The sequence below is a fragment of the Numida meleagris genome, chromosome 3 (assembly GCF_002078875.1).
Source record: "Numida meleagris isolate 19003 breed g44 Domestic line chromosome 3, NumMel1.0, whole genome shotgun sequence".
In the NCBI taxonomy this organism is placed as follows: domain Eukaryota; kingdom Metazoa; phylum Chordata; class Aves; order Galliformes; family Numididae; genus Numida; species Numida meleagris.
In genome coordinates, this window is record NC_034411.1 from 42,665,403 (window position 1) to 42,689,698 (window position 24,296).

Consider the following 24,296-nt stretch of genomic DNA (forward strand, 5'->3'; position numbering starts at 1 on the left):
CAAATAGTTGTAAAGCACACTGTGACAGGAGATAGAAATGTTTCAAGACTCAGCTTAGATATGGGAAAGCCAGTACAAAGAGGCGCAAAGAACAGGGGGACCTCTCATGCTTCTGAACAAAAGAGAAGACACACTTCTTCAATCTAATTTTTTTCTTATAGGAAGAGAGCAAGTTGTATATTTAAAACACAGATCAAAGCAATGTTTGTTAACACAAAAATCTTCACTGTACACACAACCATCTTCAAGAAGTAGGATCTATGAGAAATGGAAGGACTCAGGTATTACCATATGATGTCTGAACACAAGAGTGTTCATTGAAGAGAACAGCATATTTATTTTACAGCTTACTTGTATTTCCTCTGATTTCACGCTTTCTCCAGTGACTATAGCTGTTCCTTTGAACTTGCTATGCATAACATTTTCCTTCCGAAGTGTGTCAGTTTGCTCTCTAGTGTATTGCAAGGGGTGAGTCGGCTCCTGGCTCCTGACAGTCTTGACTTGGTCCATTCTTGCTCTGCTCAGAAGGTTTAAAAAAAAAAAAAAGAGTATGAGGTTGGCATAAGGACTATAACAAACAACTGTCTCTAGATGTGCTTTCTCTGAGCATGAATTTTGGGAGGCTTGGGCATGTCCCAGATAAACTAATACTGCTAAGAGTGGCAATTAGTTATTAGCACTTCTCAAAACTGAGGTTGGAGAACTCACACATCACTTGGAGCACCTATACAAGATCAGTGGCAAAATTTATTCTATCAAGCAGATGGAAGTACTTTTAATTGAAATTTTCTGACAACCTAAAGACTACGAGCTTAGAGGCTTTCAAACACATTTTCTGTGTGCAGGGAAAGCTAAATTAGGGCAGACCTACAGAAGACACAGCCTGTTCCCTGGCACCACACCTATGAGGCACCTCATCATGCAAGGCTGGAGACTGAGGCATACTTCCAGTTGCTCGGTCATTCCCACAAGTGAGAACAGGCACGGACCCGCATGAAAGGGGTTGAGTATATTACTTGTAGGTAAGTAAAGTACGAGAGCAAGATATGAGAGGCCATCATCCAGAAGGCATTTTGCCTTCATACCCAATGTATCAAGGCATGAGTGGTCAGGGAGTGTGCTTAAAAACTCAGCAAAAGCTGAAGAGTATAAATATTTATGTAGAGCATATTTGGTATGACCAGGATCCAGCTGCCTAGTTCAATTTTAATTTGATATCAAATTATTTGCTAGTTTCTTGCTTCACTTCACTTCATGACTAACAGCCACCATCTGGCTATCCCTATTACTTGATAGCTACGGGAGGCAGCCATGACCTCATGTTTTCCTCTCCATAATGGAGTTTAGCACTTTGACAGCAAAATATGCAAGCTCACAGTAACAGTAAGAGGCAAATGAGCTCCCCATATCCTGCTGCTCTTTACAATTTACTACTTAATTTTTTTGGCTGTTTTCTCACTTAAATAAGCCAGTCTAATATTCTCATTAAATGCATGCAAAAAAAAAAATCTCATCAATGCCACTGAAGTATTAATTCTTTTTGCATTAATCTGGTTAAATTAGTATATGCAGCCCTTGCTTAAGTATGTGTAGCTTGCCACTGCTCCAAATCCAGATCAGTTGCCCTGAAATACAGTGTACTAGAACAAAAGCAAGATGGAAGATCTACATAGAACATCTTCCACTGAAGAGTACTCTCAAGTTTCTGCAACACAGAAGCCAGCTAGCTACTTCCTCCAAAATCTCAGCTAATATCAGCCTTTTCAGAACTGCACAAGAGTTGCACCTGTGCAAATAAACTTATCAGAGCTGGAGCATGAACCCAAGTGTACAGTCACTCACAGGCCATATTACTAGCATGACCACGGGTCTCCAACCCGCACTGCACAAGGCAATGCCGGGCAAGGTCTGGAGGCCAGTGCAGGACAGGGATCATGCCTGGCAGGAAGCTCAGTCGCAGCTCCCCAGTCTCTAAGATAGGTTAGCTGTATGAAAGTATTGTGCTGTGCCTCTTTGACTCAAGGCTAGAAAACAGCCCCTGGCCTGGAAAAAAAGTAATAACCGAAGACACCTGGAGCACACACGGTACTTCTTTGGAGCCTCAGACAGTCTGTTCATACGCCAGCTATAAACTATAAGCTAGGGACAAAAATGTAAAACATTAGAAACGCTATGTGATTTATGTCCACTCAAATCCTTGCATGAATCCCAGACATACCTCTGCCTAATGCACATCCCAGCAGGCTGGCTGTGAGGCAAAAAGCATACATGGAGCAAGACATTTCCAAGAAAAAAGACCCCCACTGAATCCTCTGACAGATACTAAAAGCCAGAAACAGCTCTCTCTGCAGTGGAGCCACAGGCTGTGTGTTCCAGGCTCCTTCAGGCACTAGGTATGCACCACAAGTTGCACTCCAACTGTTTTCACTTTCTTGTCTCTATTATTTGTGTCTGCAAAGGTCCAAAAACAAAGCACTTTGAAACAAAAGAACGGATGGACTAGGCAGGTCCAGGCATGCCACATTGTTCTCAAAAGGGTTTTCATTGCTTCCAACAAGTGTAAGTCGCCAACATAGCCTAAGAAACGTGCTTTGGATGTAGCTGCCACGTTGTGCTCCTTACTGGTTTGAACATAACAAAGCAGACTGCATTAATCAGCACAGAGCAACACAGTCTGGGAGGATAAGCTGCTTTTCACAATTGGTTTTAACTCATAAATTAGAAAAATGCAATGAAAAGATGAACACATTACTTTAGGCATGTATATTTGGATAAATATCTGTGCGGACATATAAGGGTGTTACTATGGCTAATGACATGAATAAACCTTGTGAAAGCTCTTTATGAACCTTCGTTGTTGAAGGTAAAATCCTACAGTGGAAGCTGAGAAAAAAATGAAAGCCAAGTCATCTGTGATGCAGCACTGTCAGCAGGCAGAGAATCCTGCACTGCAGTAATTCTGTACCAGTGCGACACTCCACAGCCAAAATTTACACTAGTAAAGGGAAAAGCAGCAGTTTAGTAGTTTCCTTAACTACCAAATCCCACAGATATTCACATCTGAAGCACCTGTCACAGCCAGCTGGAGATCACTCAAGCTGCTTGCAAGATCACAAACTAGAAGGATCTTTAATGAAGCCACTCATTATTAAGACACTGAAAGCATTTTGCTGAAAGATTCCTATAAGAAGAAATCAAACAAACTGTCAAATGTAAGTCAGAAAATACCATTTGGCACTAATCCTATTGTCTTTGAAATCAAGAGGAACGAACAAGCCCATGTGAAAAATAATATCTTAGTTTGCATTAATTATTAAAATAAAAATCAATAAATTATTCTTTCTTGGCACTAGTTAAGAACCAGAACAGTGAAAAGGGAAAGAATTGCTCCTGTATCACTCCTGTGTTTATGGTAGATGCTGCCCAGCAATTCCGGAGAGTTTTCCTCACATTAAAATAAATGTGTACATTCGGTTTGTCTGTAAGCTTGCTGAATTGTTATTACAGGCATTTGTATTACCTGTAATTAGATATAGTTGTGAAGGCACTTCTGCTTCTTCAGAAGATGGATATTTCTGAAATAATAATGCTGTTGGCATTGTCTCATGGTATGCACTTTTGATAACTGGAAATGCAGAGTACCCTGCTGTGAATGTGACATGGGAAGTTTATACTTTACTCCAACAGAAGCCTAACGCCATAACACAAATTATTCTGATTTTTACAGATTTCAGTGTAATCTGAAGACATCCAGCAACTTACACAAAGCATTTGGCATTACTTGGCTTTAAGACTCAAACTGTACAGCGGTTTTCAGAGCTGACCCCTTCGGTTAGGCTCCTTACTTTTTATCTATGCATCCAAATAAGTGTTTCAGTTCTCAGAGAAAACAGAGATGCCCTTCAAACAAAGCTAGCTACTAATTACGCATTTAGCAACCTGATTTTAAGGTTCCCAATGGAAGCATTGGCCTCACGACACACTCAAATCAGTTTCTTATGTATATAGATTTACCTGAAGAAATGCATTGCTTTGTCCTGTTCTTCTTCCACTCCAGGAAGGGTTCCTCCATGATATACACCAGTTTCTAACCCTCTGGAAAGGATGTTCTGGGTTTCTTCTACAAAGAAATCTATGTTAGCACCGGCTGCATAACTGCAGTAAGTTTCACTGCTGAATCTGTCAAGCAGAATTAACTTATCAGAGAATAATTACACAAGTATTCAGACTCCAACATAATTCTTAGCAGTGCAGTCCAAGCCCTGCAGGTCATGATAACTGAAATGGTTTTGGGGGGATATATCAGTGTTAGCAGCTGAATTCCTTATCGTGAATGTGGTTGTCGAGTGATAATTCAACCTTATTTTGAGGCTAGCTTTTACAGAGGCCTTGAGTAGTCTTTTTGAAACAGTTTAGCAATCTGTGGCAGAGTAATTGATAGCCGTTAGGAGTAAATATTTCTTCCCCAGTGATTACTGCAGGAAAGACAACAGGTTTTGACTGACCCTAAAAAAAAAAAGGAAAAAAAAAAAAAGAGAGACAGCCAGTACTTTGGGGATGAGGAGTCAGCCTGAAGGAGGTAAAGTCCTACAGTGGAAGTTGAGAAAAAAGTGTAAGAACCAATTTAATAAAAAGGTCTAAATCCTTCCTCAGCAGGATGCCAATTCTTTGCCAAAAGTAAGACGACCAGGCCAAAAAAGAATAGGAGGATTTATGGCTGAAGAACTGTGACACTATCCAGGACAAACTGAGAGAAGATGCTCATAGGAAATCATCATTTTCCACTGATACTGGGCTCTCTCTGTCTCAGAAATAAAATAAGCAATTGTGAGAAATTATTTTGCCCAGCCTGTGTATCTCGCATTGTCTCTGAGAAGGGTAAATAGAAAACGAGAACTTCTCACTCCCAAGAGTTGGGGGGGGGGGGGGGTGAATATACATATGCTACCAGAAACTCTAGCACTGGATCCAGGGACTTACTGAAACTTCCACAAGTCTCCCGGGGTCAAAATTCTGAGCGTGAAACTACATCTCTAAGTAACACAATCAGGAAAAATGGCCAGTGACATAGAGAGTCAAGCATTACTAGGGGCTTGCAGGTACTTCTTTCCCTTAATCTCTGTTCTTAACAGTTGAGGACTGAGAAATACCAGCAGAGGTGGGCATATACCTAGGGAGCATAAACAGAATGAGTCATAAACTAAGAGAAATCTACTTTCCATATCAAAAAGAAATGGAAATGAAAACTCAGGTAGCTCTTACCTAGCACATTTGTAGACACTTTATTCTGTGGTTGCTTCACTGCAGGGGTTCCTTTAATACCAAAAGCCACTACTGAGGATGTCAGATCACGGCTTTTAACATGCCCGGCCTTTGATTCAGGTTCATCCTCTCTCCTTTTGGCTTTTGTGAGATGAAATACAGAACGCTGAAGAGAAGAGTGAGCCTTGCTCCCTTCCAGCTTGACAGCTCCAGTGCTGGAATCACTGCTGCTTGTGCTGAGAGAGAGACTTCGCTGTCTTGAGAGCGCTTGAACATCTTGTTTCCTTGAGGAGGAGCTGATGCACTTTTTCACTGACATATGTTCAGTTTCACTGGGCTCATCACTAGCATAATCATTTTCAGAGAGGTCCAAATGTCTGTCAGAATGATCTGCTCCCTGAGGCCCTTGCTGGGAGGGATATTGAGTGCAATGAGACTTGGGGTCATCATCACTGTTGGAGGATAAGCAGCCTGACTCACAGGATGAAGATTCAACACGCCGTGTCACGGCAGCTGTTCCCTCCCTCTGCCTCTCCTGCTGCAAAACCAAGGATGAGCTTCCTTGCTCCACCGCCTCAAGCGAGTTACAAGTAATTTTTATGATCTTATCATTGACCTTCTTAAAACCAGTATGGATTTCTCTTTTGCTTTCTGGTCTCTGGCTCCCTGAAACAAGTTCTTGTGGGCATACCTGAACATACTTCTGGCCCTGTGTGAATGCAGGGACTGCACTCCACTCTGCTTTCCTGATGTGCTCTGATTCTAGATCCTGAAGCATAGAATGCTTTTGCAGGACTTCCAAAGGGCTTTTTTCTTCCTCTGCGAGCTCACCCTGCAGAAGCTGATTTGCTCTATGTAGGCCTATTTGCAGGGTACCCTTCACAAGTCTCCCATCAGTTCTGTCAGCTTGCTCTAGAGAATCCCTGTGATTAGTTTCCCTTTCCCCACCTAATGGTAGGTTCATTTCTGTTGTTGTTTCAGGACATGAGCTCAGGATTTCAGTCCACTTTATATGAGGTGAGCCAAAAGCATCTTCATCTCTCCTAACCACTACTTTTTCTTCTGCACTTTGCTCAAGTACTTGCACTTCACAGTCAGTCTGAGCCTTAATTTCCTTCTCAGCTAAAACACAATTTGCTTTTTTTCCATGCGTACCCACATGCACAGAGCTGCCGACCTGCAGATTTACATGAAGGCATTCCCTTGGCTGCAGTATCCCTGCATCCATTTGTCCAGGCTGGGAGAAAAGACTCCGGTGCTCCATATTAGTTCTTCTGGAATGCTTGCTCACTTCTTTTAAAGGCTTCTGTTTAGTTTTCTTGACCCTTACAGTACATTCTTTTCGCTTCAGAAAACTCTTCCGAGGTGTTACTTTTGCCTTGCTCTGAAAAAAAAAAAACACCAAAAATAATGACAGTCATAATCTGAGACTCATTCATCAGAAAGGAAAATATTTATGTTAACTGAAAAAGCTGAGATACCAGAAGTCTTAAAGTAACTGGCTATGGATAACTGAGCGCTTGAATAACAGCTTGGAGACTACAGGGAAGGTATGAGAACTTTTAAAATCAGTCACTGCGTGACACCTCCATTAAATCCCAAGTAGAGTCAGGCACTTAAGACACTTAGTGCTAAGTGTTTGAATGGTCAAAGATGAGAGAATTTTTGTCTTTGTTTTTAAAGGCAGTTTGAGTGTTTCGTACAATGTGGCAGAAATATATGAATGCATCAGTCTAAAATGTTATTTTCCCAGTGAGACAGGGAAAATTTTTGAGTGATAAAACGTACCTCTTCCTTCTAATTCAACAAGCCTAAAATAATGCAGGACCTTACACCCAAAGGTTTCTGCTGAAGAAATCCCTATTGTATTTGGTATTAAGGTTAAGGCTGTTAAAAGTACTGACTAGCCTCTAACAGAACAGTTACCCAGTTCCGAGCTAATTTGAAACTCTGGCCATTAACTATTGCCAGGTCTGGCACAAAGAGCAACAAGAAAAAAGTATCTTCTCAACTTTTAACCATTAACACAGGGAACAATGACAAGACAACCTGTGAGATGCTCCTAAGCTATTATTTGAGATATCAGAGAATCACAGAATGGCTCGGGTTGGAAGAGACCTCAAAGATTATCTAGTTTGAACACCTATAGAGTAAAAGACAGAAGGAGGACATGACAAAAGGAGAAAAGTCTCCCCAGTGAACAAAGTATCTCAGCCTTTGGGCTTTGTAGAACAGCTGTTCACAAGTCAGTAGAACTTGAAACTGCCAGGTCGGACCTGCACATAAACTTGTCTTAATCTCTAAGCATCCATATCGCAGCATCAAATGCCACTTTCACACTGCCTATAGTCATTCCTGCTTCTAATCTTGTGACAAATATGCTATGAATCAGTGAGGTTACTTGTTTAAACTGGATCTGCTAAAGCTTAACTTGATATAGCTTTGTGAAAGGCAAAAAGCAGAAGAGTTTAAAAAGAAGCCAGCAATCTGGAGATGGTCAGTATTAAGAAACCAAAAGAATCAGTCTTGAGGTCTAACATAGCTGGGTAAGTAAGCTGAGTCTCAGGCACAAATTGTGTCCCAGAATGTATGTGGGCAGAGAATAATAAAGTGGGAGAGAGTGGAAACTGTGACTGAGTAATAAATGGTCCATGCAACCTCTTATATACCAATAACATGAGGATGGGGTCTTTTCCAATTTTTTTTTTTTTGGGGGGGGTGGGTGGTGTTGAAAAATCTTTTAATATCATCTGAAAGAACAGTGGAAAAATGTGCTGTTATGCAGTGAGCCAAAATAGCACCCGTACAACCTCCAAGTCCAAGAGAACTCATCAAAAACAAAGTAAATGCACCAATGGCACAGTACCTGCTGCTTCTGCTCCTGTTTTTCTATCAGCCGAGTGTCTACCTGAAGTTGTTCAATAAATTTTCCAGACGTCTTCTGTCTATCATCAATTCCTGCTGTGACTGGCCTAGGCAAGGAAAAAAGTTACTTATTTGTAATGTTCTCCAACTAACTTTCATTCAGTAATTCTCATGGAGTTGTTATTGGGATTAGAATTGAAATATTCTCTCCTTTTTCAACATGGAACATGTTAGTAAAATGTACGGTGTTATTTGTCACCTAAGACTCTCTTTAAAACATCCTGTTAAAAGTAAATATGAATTTTGTTTGCCTTTACAAACTTTTTGGCTGGTATCAGTTTCTCCTTAAAAATGGAAAATAGAAAGTAGTCAAAAGTAAAAATATTTCAGGCATTTTTGCTGACAGAAATTTTATCTGCTGTCTGATCAAAGACTCACAGTAGCATAGCTACAGGTAAGGCAAGAAAATTGCATAAACCAGTATCCTATTATATAAAGTAGATCAACTGCCTGTCTGTAGCCTTGTCCAGTCTTTGCCCAAGCATGCCTTCCACTCTCAAGCAAGGAAAAAAGCTTTTGTGTTGCAAATATAACACATACAGTATGTTTACAATCAACAAAAACATGCTTTTGTAGTTTGATTGACTAAAATCATTTCTTACCTGTTTCCTAGGTTTTCAGTCTTCATCTTTACCTTTGTGCTGAAGGGAGATAGAGGAATCTCCTTCATTTGTTCTGTTTGTTCTTCTTTGACTGCAGAAAAAGTTTCAGGGAAAGTGCTTCCTTTTAATTGACTGTTATCTAAGCAACAGGAAAAAGGTCAGTGAAAACAACTTATGCAAGTTTGAAAATACTTCAAAGAATATTTTTAAATTAAATTGGAAAAAACCAAAACCCACACCTACTAATCCTCAAACCTATCATCTGGGAAAAATGAAACAAGAAATGGTGATTTGTACCCCTTGCCTCAAAAGACTTGTAATGCATAGTTAATGTGCTCGCTGCAGAATATTACGATGGAGACACATCTCTAGACAGCACTGAAATTCTGTATCTGTAGACCATACAATCCACAAGTCAGTTCTTTAAACATTTTAAATAGCAGTATTTGTAGGCAAGAGGTCTTCTAACTGTGCTTTTTCTATTCTATTTCACAGAAGTGTGCAAATTTGTCCATCTTTCCATTTAGGTTTACTGCCCGTGTTCCTTACAACAAGAAGGGTTCCACTTCATTTAATCATTTTTCTAAATATCAGCTAATGGAGACTTTCTCTATAACTCAAGTTGATCTGTCAATTTCAGGAAAGTGCCTTTATTGGCTTATTCACACCACCCACTGTTGCTGTTGTCGGAAACCACGCAGCTCGCTTTTTGACACTGGCACGCCCAGTGCTCGTGAAGGCCTTGGCAACACACTGTCTTGCAACACAAAACCGTGCAACGTCCTATCAGGTCTCATGACTCAATCTAGTTGAGGAAGTACGGGGGGTAACATTTAAACCCATTCTTTTCAGTGACTTAATGGAAGTGATTTCCTGTGGAGCACTGACATAGGTGATGCAAAACCTTTATGTTCTTCCCTCAGCTTTTTCAGCCACATACCAAAAATCTTCAGTCCAATGACAGATAAAGAAGTATTGTTTCTGCAACTCAGTCTCCTGCTGTAGACTAGTAGGTATTGGAACTAGGCTGCCCAGGGAGGTGATGGAGTCACCATCCCTGGAAGTTTTCAAGTAAAAGGCAGACGTGACACTGAGGGACATGGTTAGTGGGCATGGTGATGATGGGTTGATGGTTGGACTAGATGATCCTAGTGGTCTTTTTCAACCTCAATGATTCTGTGAGTCTATGATGTAGTAGAAGAACTGAAGGACGCACTGCAGTTTGGTTCCAGCAAGGGATGCAGAACCCATGTGTCCTCCTTATGTTCTCATCTGTGAGTCTGTGCTTTATCCGGTCTTTTAGACAATCTATTTATCTATCTAATTCTACCTATCTATTTGTCTACAAGAGAAGTGGAAATGGGAATGTCACTGGGGGGAAGTGCCCCAGCACTGCAATTTGCAACTAGTTCTTCCCAGTACATGACAAGAGCAAAAGTGTCCAGGCAGCCTTGTAATTCACCTTTGTTTTCCATTCTGATTTCTTCTTGAGTATCATGTCTGGAAAGCTGTCTTGTGGGGCTCTCAGTACACTGAAGAAATGGCTCTGTGCTTATCCCTTTAAATAAGAATTGGAGACATTAGACATGCTGTTGGTGTGCTCCTGTTTATGTTCCCAGCATTAAAAACACACCCTCGTCACAATGGTCAGCAAGGCTCTTTTCAGCCTCATCATCAAGCACACGATCAGCTGGAGGACATTTCAAAGCCAAGTGCACTGACAAGCTTCCAGTCAGGTGTTAAACTGATGTACTGAGGCCTCTGCACCTTCAAGCCTTAGTTTCTCACACACTCTTTACTCACCTCTGTATGCTATATCCATATCCTACATTTTATGGTTCTTCCCCTAAATGTACCTTACTCCCTACCTCATATGACTTACTTTTTCCAATTTAACGACCTCTGCTCCATATATATCTACAAGGCCCAATTTCTCTGTTAGTATCAGAAGCAGGATCACTGTGATTCAGAAATTTAAAAAAAAGAAATTAAAACACTTTCACAGCTTTTGTAACAAACCACCATAAAAACCAGGCCTTCCTCCACCCTTCAGTAAAGCCAGTAACAATCACCAGCAAGGGCAGAAATTCAGAAGATTTGCACAGCATCCTTAGATTTGGGTTTCCAGTGCTTTTCACCCACCTGAATCTGACAGCTGGAGGTGCTCTCCTGAGATTTCTGAACCACTCTCATTTGGCACCAGTGGTGGAGAGCTGCTCTGCAGGGCAGGTCGCGTTGCTGAGAGAGAGGTCTTTAAGCATTCTGAGCTCTCAACTTGTGAAGAATTTTCTGATGGCAACTGGGGAGGAGTTGAAGTAACAGGAAAGCATGGAAGGGGTGACATCTTGGCTACTAGATGGGAAGGTATCCCAGGAGAAACAGAAAAGCCTAAAAATAATTACCAGAGAAGGAAAATTAGAGAAATTTAGGAAAACTGCTTTGCACTGAACTGGAAGTCTGTGCTAAGTTGGCACTGCACTACAATGCTGTTGCTTTCATGCTCCCCGGTGTTTTCCAGGGTCAGAGTGAAGTAATGAAATTATGCTTTTGTTTTATACTTTTTCTTTAATTTTAAAATGTGCTTGTTGCACATCAGTCATAACCAAAATTACCCCATGCCACAGAGATGCTGAATTAAAGAGAATTTACAAAGTACACCTGAGCAAGTAAAACCCATATTTCCCCTACGCCCTCTTAAGCACATTAGCAGGTAAAATCTAAGTATTGCCAAGCATCTCTGAGGCAGCCCTTATTGTAAAAGAGGGAATGTTTTCCTTTTTTGTTCTGGATGAATGGTTACACATTTTATCAGAACTGGAAAAGATAGAAATAGTCCTGCAAAGGGACAAGAGACCCAGCCTTGTTGCTTCCAGAAAATAATCCTGTATCGGTCTTATGTGGTAAGGTTTTGTGGCAGAGCCCTGCACTGCCCTGTGTCAGATCAGAGCATCTCCAGCTACTCCAAAGGGACCTGCTGCTGCCAGAGTTGAGCCCTCAGTGATGCTGGATGTGCTCTGGGAGAGCAGATTTATGAAAGGGAAAAACTACAGTGCAACAGCAGCTGGGAGAGAGGAGTGAGAAATAGGAGAGGAAAGGCCCTGAAGATACCAAGGCCAGCAGAAGAGGGGGGCAGGAGGAGCTCCAGGCGCAGAGCAGAAGTCTGAAATCTGTACTTCAAAAGAAGTCTGTATAGGAGGTCTGTTATTAAATATAAAAGACTCCTCCTCATGCATCTCCTGGTAATTTGAAGTGAAAAATTGAAAGAAACATTTTCTGAGGTTTACGGCTTGTGCAGAAGTCTATGTGGAGAAATAAAAGTTTTAGCCTGACTGCCAGAGGAAGAGCCCCAAGCTACTGAAAACAACCACGAGACCTCTTTCTTCAGGGAACGGCTGCATTCCACTGCTGGAGTACAAATATAGGCAGGCAAGGGTGCTGCAGCATCAGGAGGGATTCTCCAAGTACCTGGGTTGTAAAGAGCAATGATTTTCTGCTGCTCAGCCACCAGCCTCTGCAGCTGCTCCATCTGCAGCCTCAGCGCTCCATCCTCCTGCCCTGCGGTCTGAAAATATCATGAAGAGACAGTATCAAACTACATTTCTAAACGCTTTTCAATCAGAAGGAATCACGATATCTGGCCTTTGGGTTTAGGGATTTCTTACAGTGTACATTCTGTTTAATGTTGACATTTGCATTTAAAAACTTTTGCCATCTCACAACTCAGAGGGGATACTGATAGTGAGGGCAGCATGTGCCTCAGCAGGTTTTCCTATTCAGCCTCACATCAGCCAGCATTTTATTCTAGTCTATGTGCCAGGATTTCCTCCACACAGAAGCTAAAGCATATATGAGCAGGAAGTGTCTGTGTCATGCACCAGTAAGCTGATTAGCATCAAGACAGTTGATATCTGTCAGGTCAGAAACTTTAAAATGTGCCCAGTCCAACATTCAGTGGCTGGTTGAACTATTTGATAAAGGAAACTACTAGAACTGTTGATGAAAAGAAGCTTCAAAATTCTTTCAGTTGCAATATCTTTCCACACAAAGAAAGAAAACCTATTTTGATCTGAACAGCATCCTCTCTTATTTTTACTTTCTCTCCTTTACTATCTAATGGCATTTTCTTTTTATCATGGGAAATGAGAAATTTAGAACAAGTTTAAGACCAAACTTTTCCCTCTTTTCTTTCACAAATATGGATGGTTGAACAGACATAGAAATAATAAAAGATTATGGCAACATAAAATGTTATGAAATGTACATAGAAATAATAAAAAAACTATGGCAACAAAATGTTAGGAATTTTTCTCAAGATTACAACAAAAATGATAGAAACCCATAAACTAGAGAAAATACCAAAACATATGTGAAAATCAAATCAAATATTGAGTTTACTTTCCAGTTTTCCACTCTGCCTGTTAAAAAATACACCAAAATCATAAACAATTTGGTTAATTGAGAGGTTTGTGAAATGTTAATTTGGTCACTCAGGCCGAAATTTCAGAGGCATTGGACACAGAAAATTCCCCCCAGAATTTGGGAACTGTCAGCAGAAATTGCAGTGCTCAGGTGGTGTGAAGATAAAACAGTGCCTTTGTCTATATTGATTTTACTTGTTGGTGTCTAAGCAAAAGCAACAATCAACATGTGCTAGATACGGGCCTTTTTTTCTGCTTTATTTTTTCTTATGAAGTGCCAGATCTCTTACAGAACTGAAACTTACAATGTAAAGACACCTAATCTTGTTGCTGTGCCTAGAGTTTCCCAAGATTTGCCTGAAGGAATAATTTAAACTCTAACAGTTCCATCTGGTATCGCTTGATAAGCACAGTATAACAAAGTAAGTCACAAATTCACTTTTTGTTTTCCAGAGTCTTTAAGAACAATTCCAGTACTTCAGATACTCAAGTGCCAGAGGCTACCAGAGAACAAATAATGCCCAATTGTTGACAATTTAGAATATAACAGGATACATTCTGGTCATTGAATTTAATGTCATCCTGGAAGAAACTAGCAAGAAACCCTATAGACAAAGTACCAAAAATATTCACTAGACTGGGAGCTAGTCTAGAGATAAGGTAATGAGGACTCCTGACCAGTTTTATAAGCATCTTCTTTATAAAAGAAATGGGGAACTGGATCCCAAGGCAGCCTCAGCACCACAGACCACAATCCTCACTTACAGGGAGTTTAGATTAGCAAGAAGCTACTGCCTAGACACAGCCCAACTGCAAATCTCTTGGATTATGACTGAAGAACAAAAAAGTTTTCCCAGCTCTTGTTGTTCATGTAGCTGTAATGCTAACAGTAAGAAGAGAAGAAGCCCTGAGATGAAATATGCTTACAGCAAGATATATAATGCAGCTTGGTTAGCACAAATAGATTTTGATAACATCATCAAAAAAAAAAAAAAAAGGTTAAAATTACGATAAAACTTCAGTAGATAAATGATTGAGGACTGGCAGCATAGATGCATCCTAAATAATAATTCAAGTGTACCAGAAAAGAGTTCATTTAACATGCGCAGTTAAGACATTGTATTGTTTGTTATCTCCTAAGAAACACTTGGAACATTCATTGGAAGAGCTGCAATTTGGTTACTCATGTCCATCTCTCTTTAATAACTAAGAGAATGAGACAGAAAAAGAAAAAAATAGATTAAAAAAATAGATGGAGGATAGGAAGAGGACTAATGGAAAGAGAAATAAAAATATGAATACACCCCATAATCATTACATGTGAGGCCAGAATATCCAAACTTTTTCTCTAAATTGAGAGAGACAGCAGAAACTATCCAGCACAGTGAAAAAGGGGAAAAGTGATTAACTGTATCACAGGAAATGAACTTTATTGCATGGATCCATTAGAGCAACATAATCAGTCACAGAGTTATGATCCACTTCCCACTGGCAGCCAGTACAGCCTCCTGCCTACAGACAGAGATAGGTGTTAGCAGCGTTTTCTACCTGAAGAGGGTCAGCAACTATCAGAAATATGCAATTATAAATTCAGTGTTTGTTTAAAGCAAACTAACCTGTTCCATGTTTTTGTCAGTGGGAGCACCCTGGTTCGTTCCAGGCTCTGAGGCAGGGAGCAGAGGAGGAATCATTGTTTCTACGGTGTCACGTGCATCATTAATTCCAGCCTCAGTTATGCTGCAAGCCAACTTGTGAGGAAGCAAATCAGAGCTGGCCAAATAACATAATTGTCTTGCATGTAGAATATCTTGCTCATGGCCCAAGTCACCTATTGAGTCATTACTGCTGACCATCATAGTGCTGGCTTCCAAACTGTATTAAAAGTGGACACTGCTTACCAGAGGAGTCACTTGTGTTGTCAACCAAAGCTGAGGATAAAGAGTTATTTTGTTGAATTATTTTGTTGGAAGATGATACCACGTTTGTTAGATCATTTACAGTCTGCTATAACATATGGTCTTTTTCCTTAAAAGCATCTGCTTCCATGCTCTGCTTTCTGAAATCCACATTAAGAATGTGCAATAAAAACCACCACAAGCAAATGTGTTATAATGGCATGGTAAATCCCATAGTCTGATGTTATTTAATTTATTTTCTTTTATCCAAGAGATTGTTTTTTTAGCCCAGGCTGAAGGCAAAGTATCTTCTGACTTCAGAAACTGTTTTATATACGTATATATATACACACATATATAAAACACAGCTATGATACACACAATATAGAAAACTATAAAATCACAATATTTCTGTCAGTTGCAGTGGATTAGAAGTGCTATTGCCTTCTTGTTATTTAATTGTAAGGTCTCAGACAAGAAAAGGAACAGATGTTAGATTATTATTACAATAAAAAAGAAAACAGTAAAAGAAGCATTAGTCAAAGATACTTGTCCTTGTCTTTTAGCTAAATCTTTAGCCTTTAAGATTAGAAAATGTAGCTTAATGGCCAAGGTAGCAGAAGAAAAATAGGGATTGGGGAGAATAGGTGGAAACAAGAGAACACAAATGGCGTAGAGCGGAGAAAAAAAAAAGCATCATTAGAAAGCCACCTGATGTTTAAGTAGCTCATAAGAACGTTGATCTCAAAAAGATAAAACTACTACAGTTTGTATCTATTTGCCATAAGACCAGTAGGAGTGAGAGCAGCAGAACAAGGGATAAGTACTTGCTACTTACCTTAAAAGATTGGGATAGGGGTGTGTACTTCAGCAGCTGAAACTAGTAAGCTTCTTCATGCTGTCTGGTATGGGAGCATTCAAGATCGTTTACTTGCACTCTTTAAGAAATGTGAACTCTCCAACGGCTTCATTCTCAAGAATTTGATTTAATGCCCTCATCCTACTTTAATGTAAGTGGTTTACGTAAGATGTATACGCAGCCTACCAAGTTCATGTGTAGCTAGGATACATGATGTTTACAGGCTTATACTCCCTATAGAGTAATCTACAGTTCCATTGGAAACATTTTAGAAATCTACAAATGTAAAGCAACTGAAGTCCAGGCTGCCTGGGCACTAAGATGAGAACCATTCAGAATGAATCTTCAAGAGGAGTGAAAAAAAAAAAAAGAAAGAAAGAAAAAGGAAATAGGTGTAGTCACTTCACTACTCATGCTACTCAGATACAGAGTTCAAATGCTGAGCAGTTAGCAGCTGCCAGCAAGAAGATTACTGTCATTAGCGAGGAGTGATACTGAGGCAGTTAGTGCTCTGGCTTACTGATATCACGTATTGTGCCAAGGGCGTGGAAGTTCCATGACCTGGTCATGCTTTCTACAAAACATAAGTGACTAAGTACAAGGTGACAGCTATGAAAGACGCTCTGAAAACAAGTGATGCTTTTCAAGAGTCTCTCCAACCTCATACCTTGCTTCTAGCACCACAACCATTGGAGAACAGTTAAAGAATTGTGAAGAGGAAGCCTCTCTGATGCTGCTAGCAAGGAGAAGATTTTCAAATCTGGGTACTGAGTAAGAGGTCTCTGACTAACCTGACAATATCAGCTTTTATCCCAAGAAATTATGGTAACTGTTCATCATAGTTGATTTTCATCGTTATATTGTAATCTCAGAAGGTGTGTGTGTGGGGGGGGGGGGGGGGGGGGGAGTATATTCTTAATGTATGAGGTTTCATAGGTAAGAAATTTGTTTATAAAAGTTAGCATTGCCTCAGCTAGTAGCTGACTTTAGATAAGAAACAGAACACTAACACTTGTTCTATTGTGAAATTTTTGATGTTTGCTTTCTCCTTGTTGGGGATTGCCAAGGTATTAAGCCAGTGAGCAAACAGAAACTCTTGTTCACAGCCCTGGTCACTGTGGGTCTTCTGGAGGCACCACTCAAACAAAGCTACTGGGAGCTTCCCTCTTCTCCAGGCAACAAAATCATTCTTCAGTAAATGTGGCCAAAGCAGTCAACAGCTGCTCCCTGTGAGGTTGGCACAGAGCACCTTGGCAGCCAGCAGGAGCAGACAGGGAAGCGTGCTACAGGCTGATGAGTGGCTGGTTAATTGTTTGTGAGGGTTCTCTATTTTTATCAGATTCCCCTGCAGGCAAACTGAAATCTAACTGAAAGCCCTGGTGGTTTTAGATATGTACAGGGAATGCACGTGGCCAGCCACACAGGCAGACAACACACAGCACTTATGCAAACCACAGCAGTACGAACAGCCCAACTCTGTTCTCCTCTGCCTGATTACAAACAGCAGGGATGCAGGAGGGGACAAAGCATTTTATGAAGCGAGGAAGGTGTCTGCAGAATCTCTTGCCAGTAGATAACGCTGAATGCGAAAAAGATTGTAGATGGGCCTACACACATATCTCCTTATGGAAGCCAGGATTTAAGCCACTGTAAGCTGCCCATTGCTGTTTTCAGTCGCCAAATTGCTCCCAGCAAGCAAACCTGAAATTCTGAAATGAGTACGTGTGATTCTTTGTCCCTTGTATTGTCTGCTGCTGTGCCTTATAAGAAAAGCAGTCTGCAGAGTAAAAAAAAAGACCAGAGTTTAATTCCCTGCAAACATAGAAATCTGCTATGAAACAACAAAAGATTTTTATTAACTGGAGAATAGCCCCTGAGAGAGAAATTTCAGCCAATTGGTAATGTGTACTGATACAAACAGGTCCACATTCTCCATTACATTAAGACAACACAACCCCACAACAATGGAGAGATGCATGGCTTTTGGAAAAAAAAAGATAATGTGTAAATGTGTGACTGCATTGTGCTCTGAACATATTTCTCTGTTCATTTAGTTTGCTAAGAAACTTATGTTAGTTCTAAAAAGCAAGAACATCTATACAAGATCTGACACTCCTGGGCATTTCTTGCAATGTGAAATTATAAAAACTAGACAGCATATACTGCATTATGCTTTCACATAATTTACATGGTTTTCAGCCACTGGAGGGAAACCTTGCACTATTCTGAATGAGAAAAATCCCCAACAATTCTAAGGTGGCTGATGATTTTTTAAAATGTAACAACAAAAATTCTTTTACGCTTGAAATAAACACATGGTTCCTAAAGTAATGGAAGGGATTCTCAAGATAGTATCAGTTTCTCACAACAGGCCAGTTTCAACAATAAATAATCCATGAACAGTTGTATTTTGCTATATTTTAGTCTACTGAACTCTGATGAAGAGACCAAATAGTTTTCAGATAAACTCAGGATTCCAAACCTGGGTCAAAAAGATAGAAACCATGATTTGCAGACAGTTTTTAAAATGGAGCATTGCTCTATTTCTGAATTAGTTGATACTACATAGTTGTCTCAATCTGCTTACAACATGCTATCTTCTCCAACTGGAATCATCAGTGCACCTTGAGCCAAATCCACAGCAGGGACACTGCCAATAGAGCTACACTGGCTGTAACAGATGTGAGAGCAATAACGTGGATGCAGCTTACACCAGCAAAACTGACTTTCCAGTTACCAATAAACCCTGCTTCCTTTGCAAGACAGACAGACATCCATCAGCAGTTTTATTTTGAAAGCTGAGCCTTCAGCTCTTCATTAATTAAGGATTTTTTAAAATCCCACTGCAAGTTCCCAATTCTTGTGTCTACATTCCCCTACCCAGACAGGATGCATCTCACAGTGGCAGCCACTACCTGGGAAACTGGGAGCATAAAACTCTCTGTAAAGATAGTTCTGTCAATGTGAGTTTGGTTCAGTTGATGCGAGATCATATAACACCTGATCCTTTTAGCATTTTTCCCATAAAGTTTTTCCAGTGCCTAGTTCTATGGAATATTAAGATCTGTGGAAAAGAAATAGTATATGAACATATGCTAACAGTGTTATCCAGTATATTTGTAGCTGTCAGATCCCATATCCTGCACTGTCATGGGTAGCTTTTGTTTATCCTTTCACTCCACTTGAATACTTCGACTCCTATCCTGAGGCAGGAAGGATATGAACTAGTCCATGTCTAATAAGATTCCTTTATGCTCCAGTTATCTATTGGAGATATTCAGGACTTTATCAGGCTTTATAGAATATCCAGCAGTTTGCCTGTGTCTTGGGTATGTTAGCTGTAGGAAGCTGTAGAAGGAAGATTTGAAGGAACATCCATTTCTGATAACTGCATTTCCAAAAAATTCTTTCCTGGGGTAGAAGTCAGCAGAGAAACTAGAGTGAAGAAAATTTCCTAATTACCTGTTTTTTTTTGTCTTAACAACAAATGCTTATTTTTCTGAGGTGATCAAAGGTAGAGGCAACCATAGCATCCATGCAGGATTCCTTAAGGAGCTGTTGGCTTTGGGTTTTGCTACAAGTGTCTTTACGAAAGTCTATGAGTGTAATCTTTACACAAAACTATATATTTTTACTAAAAGTGAAATACATTTAAAACACACTAACCCACCTTAATTCACAGCATTCCTCACCAAATAACCATTACCCGATCCAAGATTACACAGTATGTAACAGAGCAGCTAGCAGAACTTCTTATATTGTCTGACAATAATTTCATTCTATCTATTCTGTGTCAAATTCGTGCAGATTCACTTAAATCTCTAGAGTATTTTCACGCTTAGTAGTACAAATTGCACTGAGTGCCAGATTCTGAAATGCAGAAATTGAAATTGTCCTTCAGTATTCTCCTATAATGCAATCAACTGGGAAGCCAGTGCGAGAGATTTCAGAGAAGAAAAATGTAGAACATGTGGCACTACACAGTTATTTTCCTCTTTGTGGGACTGCACTGTATCATTAAATCAAATTTGTGAATTGAAAATATAAACAACGCTAGTCACCAAAAACAAACTCAGTCTTCAAAAGGATCTGCCCAATTAATGCAGAGATGGCTGGTGTTCTCCTTATTATATAGTTTTACAAACAGAAGACAGCTAAGCAAACTGCTCATTTCAGTCTCCTCAATAGAGTCACAAGTAGATGGTTAAGTCTGTTGGCACCTCTGAAGATCATCTAGTACAGCCCTCTCCTCAAAGCAGAGCAAACATATACCATGACCTGTGTTGCATTATCCAGAGAATTATCTAAGTTATACACCATTTTCATTGTGAAGATCTTAAAAAGATCCCTTTATAACACATAAAACAGTGCTATTTCTCAAAGATTTGTTGGCATGTGCAGCTGGAGATTCCATATTTGAAATAATTCTAGGCAGTCGGTAGTAAACCTGTGCTTCAAAAGCCACTGACAAAACTTTCAGGCTTTAGCATTTATAAGATGTGTCCTTAAACTCCTTAGCTTGGAAATTTTATATTGTAATTTGCTCTTCTGACAGTTCATTCTGGTGTTACTGTGCTTTGCAAGTAAAATACACCACAAGTTTTACTGGAATTAAAAATGTCTAATCTTCAGGGAGAACAGTCTACAGTACTTCACACTAACCTTGAAGTCTGTTGACTACTTAGAATAAGGAACATCAACTGTGCCATGTTACATTTGCAGATAACTCCAAAGGAAAACATTTTGACTATGGATAGAGGGAAATAAACCTTCCTCTTTGCTATCAGAATGCCTATACTTCTTTTGCTGGCTACCACGTAGCTGAGTACATTACAGCTCTAAAACCAGCAGATCAGTTTGCACGGAAGCAAATTAATGGATGGATTTTATCCTTCAAGGAAAGAGAATTCTACTGTAAGAGCTATACTGGAAATAGTTTGGGGCTTGGAAAACACTATTATTACCCTAGCTTGCTGATTTCTGAAATGTAACGTGAACCCTCATTTAAATGAACAAAAATGCACCCAGAAAACTGAGGTTCCAAAACAATTTTTGTTCCTAATACTTGTAGTGATCCTGACCAGACCATTTTACACTTTTAGTATTAGAAAAATGAGCTGCAGAACTGATGAGAAACTTCAGGATTTATTTCAGTTGTTTGTTTTCCACTCTTCCTTGTACCATTTTCTGGGATTATTTTTGGTCGCAGTTTGATATCTACTAGGGTTTTAAAAATTGCATCCCTTTGGGAGAGTCACTGGTGCCCCTCAGCTAGGTCATGATTAACCTCTCCTGAAACACTGCTAAAAGCTGTTAATATAGATTAAGTAGATATTAATTACATTATTTTCTGTTAACTATGATACGTATAATGAATGTTTAAGATTGACAAAACTATAGTTACTGAATAAGTGCTTTAAAAGTTTTGATAGAATAGTGTTATTTCAGCTGGTCTAGCTTGCTTTTACTTATAGATCAAATGATAATTCAGTAAATTAGTACATATTTCTAATATAAAGGCAAAGAAAATAAATGGAAGATGATAATTTCATTGAAAGTATGAAAGGTGCATCAGGATATACAATTGAGTTACATGATGCAATCAATCCAAAGAAAACCAACCATGGTTGTCAACTACAAAACTACAAATATCTGATATATCTGTTTGACAGGGAAAGGATCATGACTGGATCAGTAAGAACTCTCAATATTGAAATCACTTTTAAATGAATAGGTCTTGTTTCCTTGACTGAATAAAAACCTAGACACTTTTCAGCTCAAGTTAGATAACGGAGGACTTTCAACCAAAAATGGAGAATTTGTTTTAAGGAACTAGTGACACAGGGAACTTAACTATGTTTAAAGTTGCCTGAGAACTCCTTGCCTAGTGGTCGTATCTTCACCGCCAGGTTATGTCATTCACCCACAAGAGGAGATGTTACTCAATTCCCCTTTGGCCTGAAGGACCTGCAACTATACTGCCTGGAAGAGAATTAAAAATATTTGTGTAGTATCCTCTGTATAGTTTTTTTCTTTTCTTTTTTTTTTTTTTTTGGAGAGGAAGGAAGAGGTGGGGAGTGGGGCAAGGAAGGGGATCTGTACTTTACTTGGGCTATCTTCATGAGGATATGAGCACCTAACTCATGGGCGGGTAGTGGTGAGGATACCCTGGTTGCTCAGCAGCAGTTTGAAAAAATGAGATTATGAGACTCTTTCAGTGGTTTTGTGAAATCATTTCCTTCTTTTTTATTGCAGTATTTGAAAACTAACCAGATAGGTACAGGTATTTGAGATGCTTCATGAGATACACTGTTTTGACATTTTGAAAACTTTATCATTTTCATTGAATCAAAAATAATTTTTCAAATTCAGTCCCAATTCTCAAAGCTTCAGTTACAATCTTCATGCTACTTTTGTCAGCAAGCTCAATAACTCCCCAAACGTTCCTGATTCTAGTCAACAAACTTTCCCTACAGGGATTAAAAGTAAAGTTTTGTCTAAATAATAAAATCACTTATATCTATCATGTACTTTATCATTACCTGTAACCTTCTATCAAAACATTGTTCATCTCTAGACTGTTTTGTTCCATTTTTTTCCCTTTTTCTACTCATCATCAACTCTAAGCTCTCTTTGCATGTAACTGTCATTTTCTTTTCTCTGCCTGTCCTTCATACTAGCAAGGCCCAAATGGTTTTCATGTCCTTTGTTCAATATGACTCTTTTGCATGTCCATTAGCTTATAGTGATCACTCTTCTAAGAAAATGAATTTATAAGCAGAAAAGACAGCGCATGAAATTTAAATATAATGAAAACTGACACTTTTACAGAAAGCTGATTAACAAGTTAGTTCAGTTTTTAAGATACGTGTCAGAAAATAGATTTAACTTCAGGCTGTCTATACTGAGATGCTACACCTTTATTTCACACTGGGCAAAGAGGACCTGCCTCCTTCTGAACTCCTTGAATGAAAATGTCAAGCAAGGCTTCCATGTAGCAAGCAAAAGCAGAATGGAATCCACTCAGGAACAAAGAATTCGTATGTGAAGCCAATACCACAGCCTAGCCACAGCCTCCAGCTGGGGGAGGACATGAATTGTCTTGTTGAAGCTTATCAGCTGCATCTTCTGTATATATGTCATGACACAGCTCAGTACGTATCCTTCTGTCTTTAAAAATGATAAAAAACTAAGACTCTTCTTCAAAGATAACTGATGGGATATATGTAAAACAAAAATAAACTTTCACCATGTATGTACTATGCCATGCACTGCACAGGTATCCTAAAATTATTTTAATAAAAAGCAGTATCCGCAGCCAGTTCTGAAAAGTTTTCCTGTGAGTAGTGAAAATGCTGCCCCATTTCCTGCAATTCTGTGCCCTTTGCATTTCCTAAACTCCCAGCACTGACCTGAGCTCACCTGTCAGTTCTTTTGATGTATCTACTGAAAAAAGACATGAACAAACATCTGGTGGCGGAGGACCATCAGGGACATCCGCTGACCGGCAGCCTCCTGCTGCCCGTCATCTCGCAAGTGGGATCTGCCCTTCCAGTCATTTCACTCTGAACTGGTCTCACTCTTCTGTCTGAGTGTATATTTCACAAAACAAATTTAAGAAGGTAATGTGTGTAAATTAAATGTTGTATAATCCAAACTTCCATTCTGTAGTTGCCTACAAAATTTAAGTCAAATCTGTAAGGACATGAAGCCAGCACTGTGCTGGTTGGAGCTGCAGTTCTACTTCTCAGCAGCCTTTTGTGAAATCTTCCCAACCCTTTCACCCACTTTTGTCCAGGAAGACACCATGGTGACTGAGATTTCAGCTGTACTTCAAGTGGTGTCCTCAGATGGGGGCTTTTGGCAAGGTCTTGATATTAGCACAATCTGTAACTCAAGCACCATTTTAATCTCATGCACGCACCATGTTCTTCTTCCCTTACTAACACTTATAGCAACAGCCCACGGAGAGCCCTTGCAGGATTACGCCAGGCCAGAGCTGCAGCCCGTGGGAAGCAGCCTGTGGTGGGGCAGGAGGGCTAGGGGAGCTGCTGCCTGTGGGGACCTGTGTGGAGCAGTGCCTGAAGGGTGAGCCCCATGATACGGAGTCATGTTGGAGCAGTGCTTGGAGAGCTGTAGCCTGTGGGAAGCCCATGCAGGATCAGTTCAGAAAGGATGGTGTTCCATGGGAGGGACACCACGTAGAACAGGGGTGGAGAGTGACCGTGAAGGAAAGAGAGATGCTAAGCCTTCGGGTATGAGAGATTTTGCACTGAATAAGAGAATTTTCAAGGTAATATGTGTAGCCAGAAACTTAGAGATGAGATTTTTATCT

General features: G+C 39.8%; 1 protein-coding gene across 16 annotated transcripts in view; it reads right to left on the reverse strand.

Annotated features, from left to right (window-relative positions):
- Positions 1-16,293, reverse strand: part of LOC110395657 (centromere protein J-like) — a 100,944-nt gene extending 84,651 nt beyond the window's left edge. For 11 of the 16 annotated variants that reach the window (XR_002436559.1, XR_002436556.1, XR_002436552.1 and 8 more), the window contains exons 1-10: positions 15,941-16,292; positions 14,824-15,135; positions 12,255-12,351; positions 10,932-11,177; positions 10,252-10,347; positions 8,790-8,928; positions 8,129-8,234; positions 5,263-6,646; positions 4,015-4,120; positions 352-517 (exon numbers count right to left, since the gene is read on the reverse strand). Coding sequence is in view for 7 of the 16 variants with exons in the window: in XM_021390318.1 (XP_021245993.1) it covers positions 352-517; positions 4,015-4,120; positions 5,263-6,646; positions 8,129-8,234; positions 8,790-8,928; positions 10,252-10,347; positions 10,932-11,177; positions 12,255-12,351; positions 14,824-15,063 (2,580 nt within the window). In the remaining 9 variants the exon portion in view is untranslated. Of the gene's footprint in view, positions 1-351; positions 518-4,014; positions 4,121-5,262; positions 6,647-8,128; positions 8,235-8,789; positions 8,929-10,251; positions 10,348-10,931; positions 11,178-12,254; positions 12,352-14,823; positions 15,136-15,940 lie in introns of all 16 variants that reach the window. The other 5 variants (XR_002436560.1, XM_021390319.1, XM_021390320.1 and 2 more) reach the window with 5 other exon arrangements.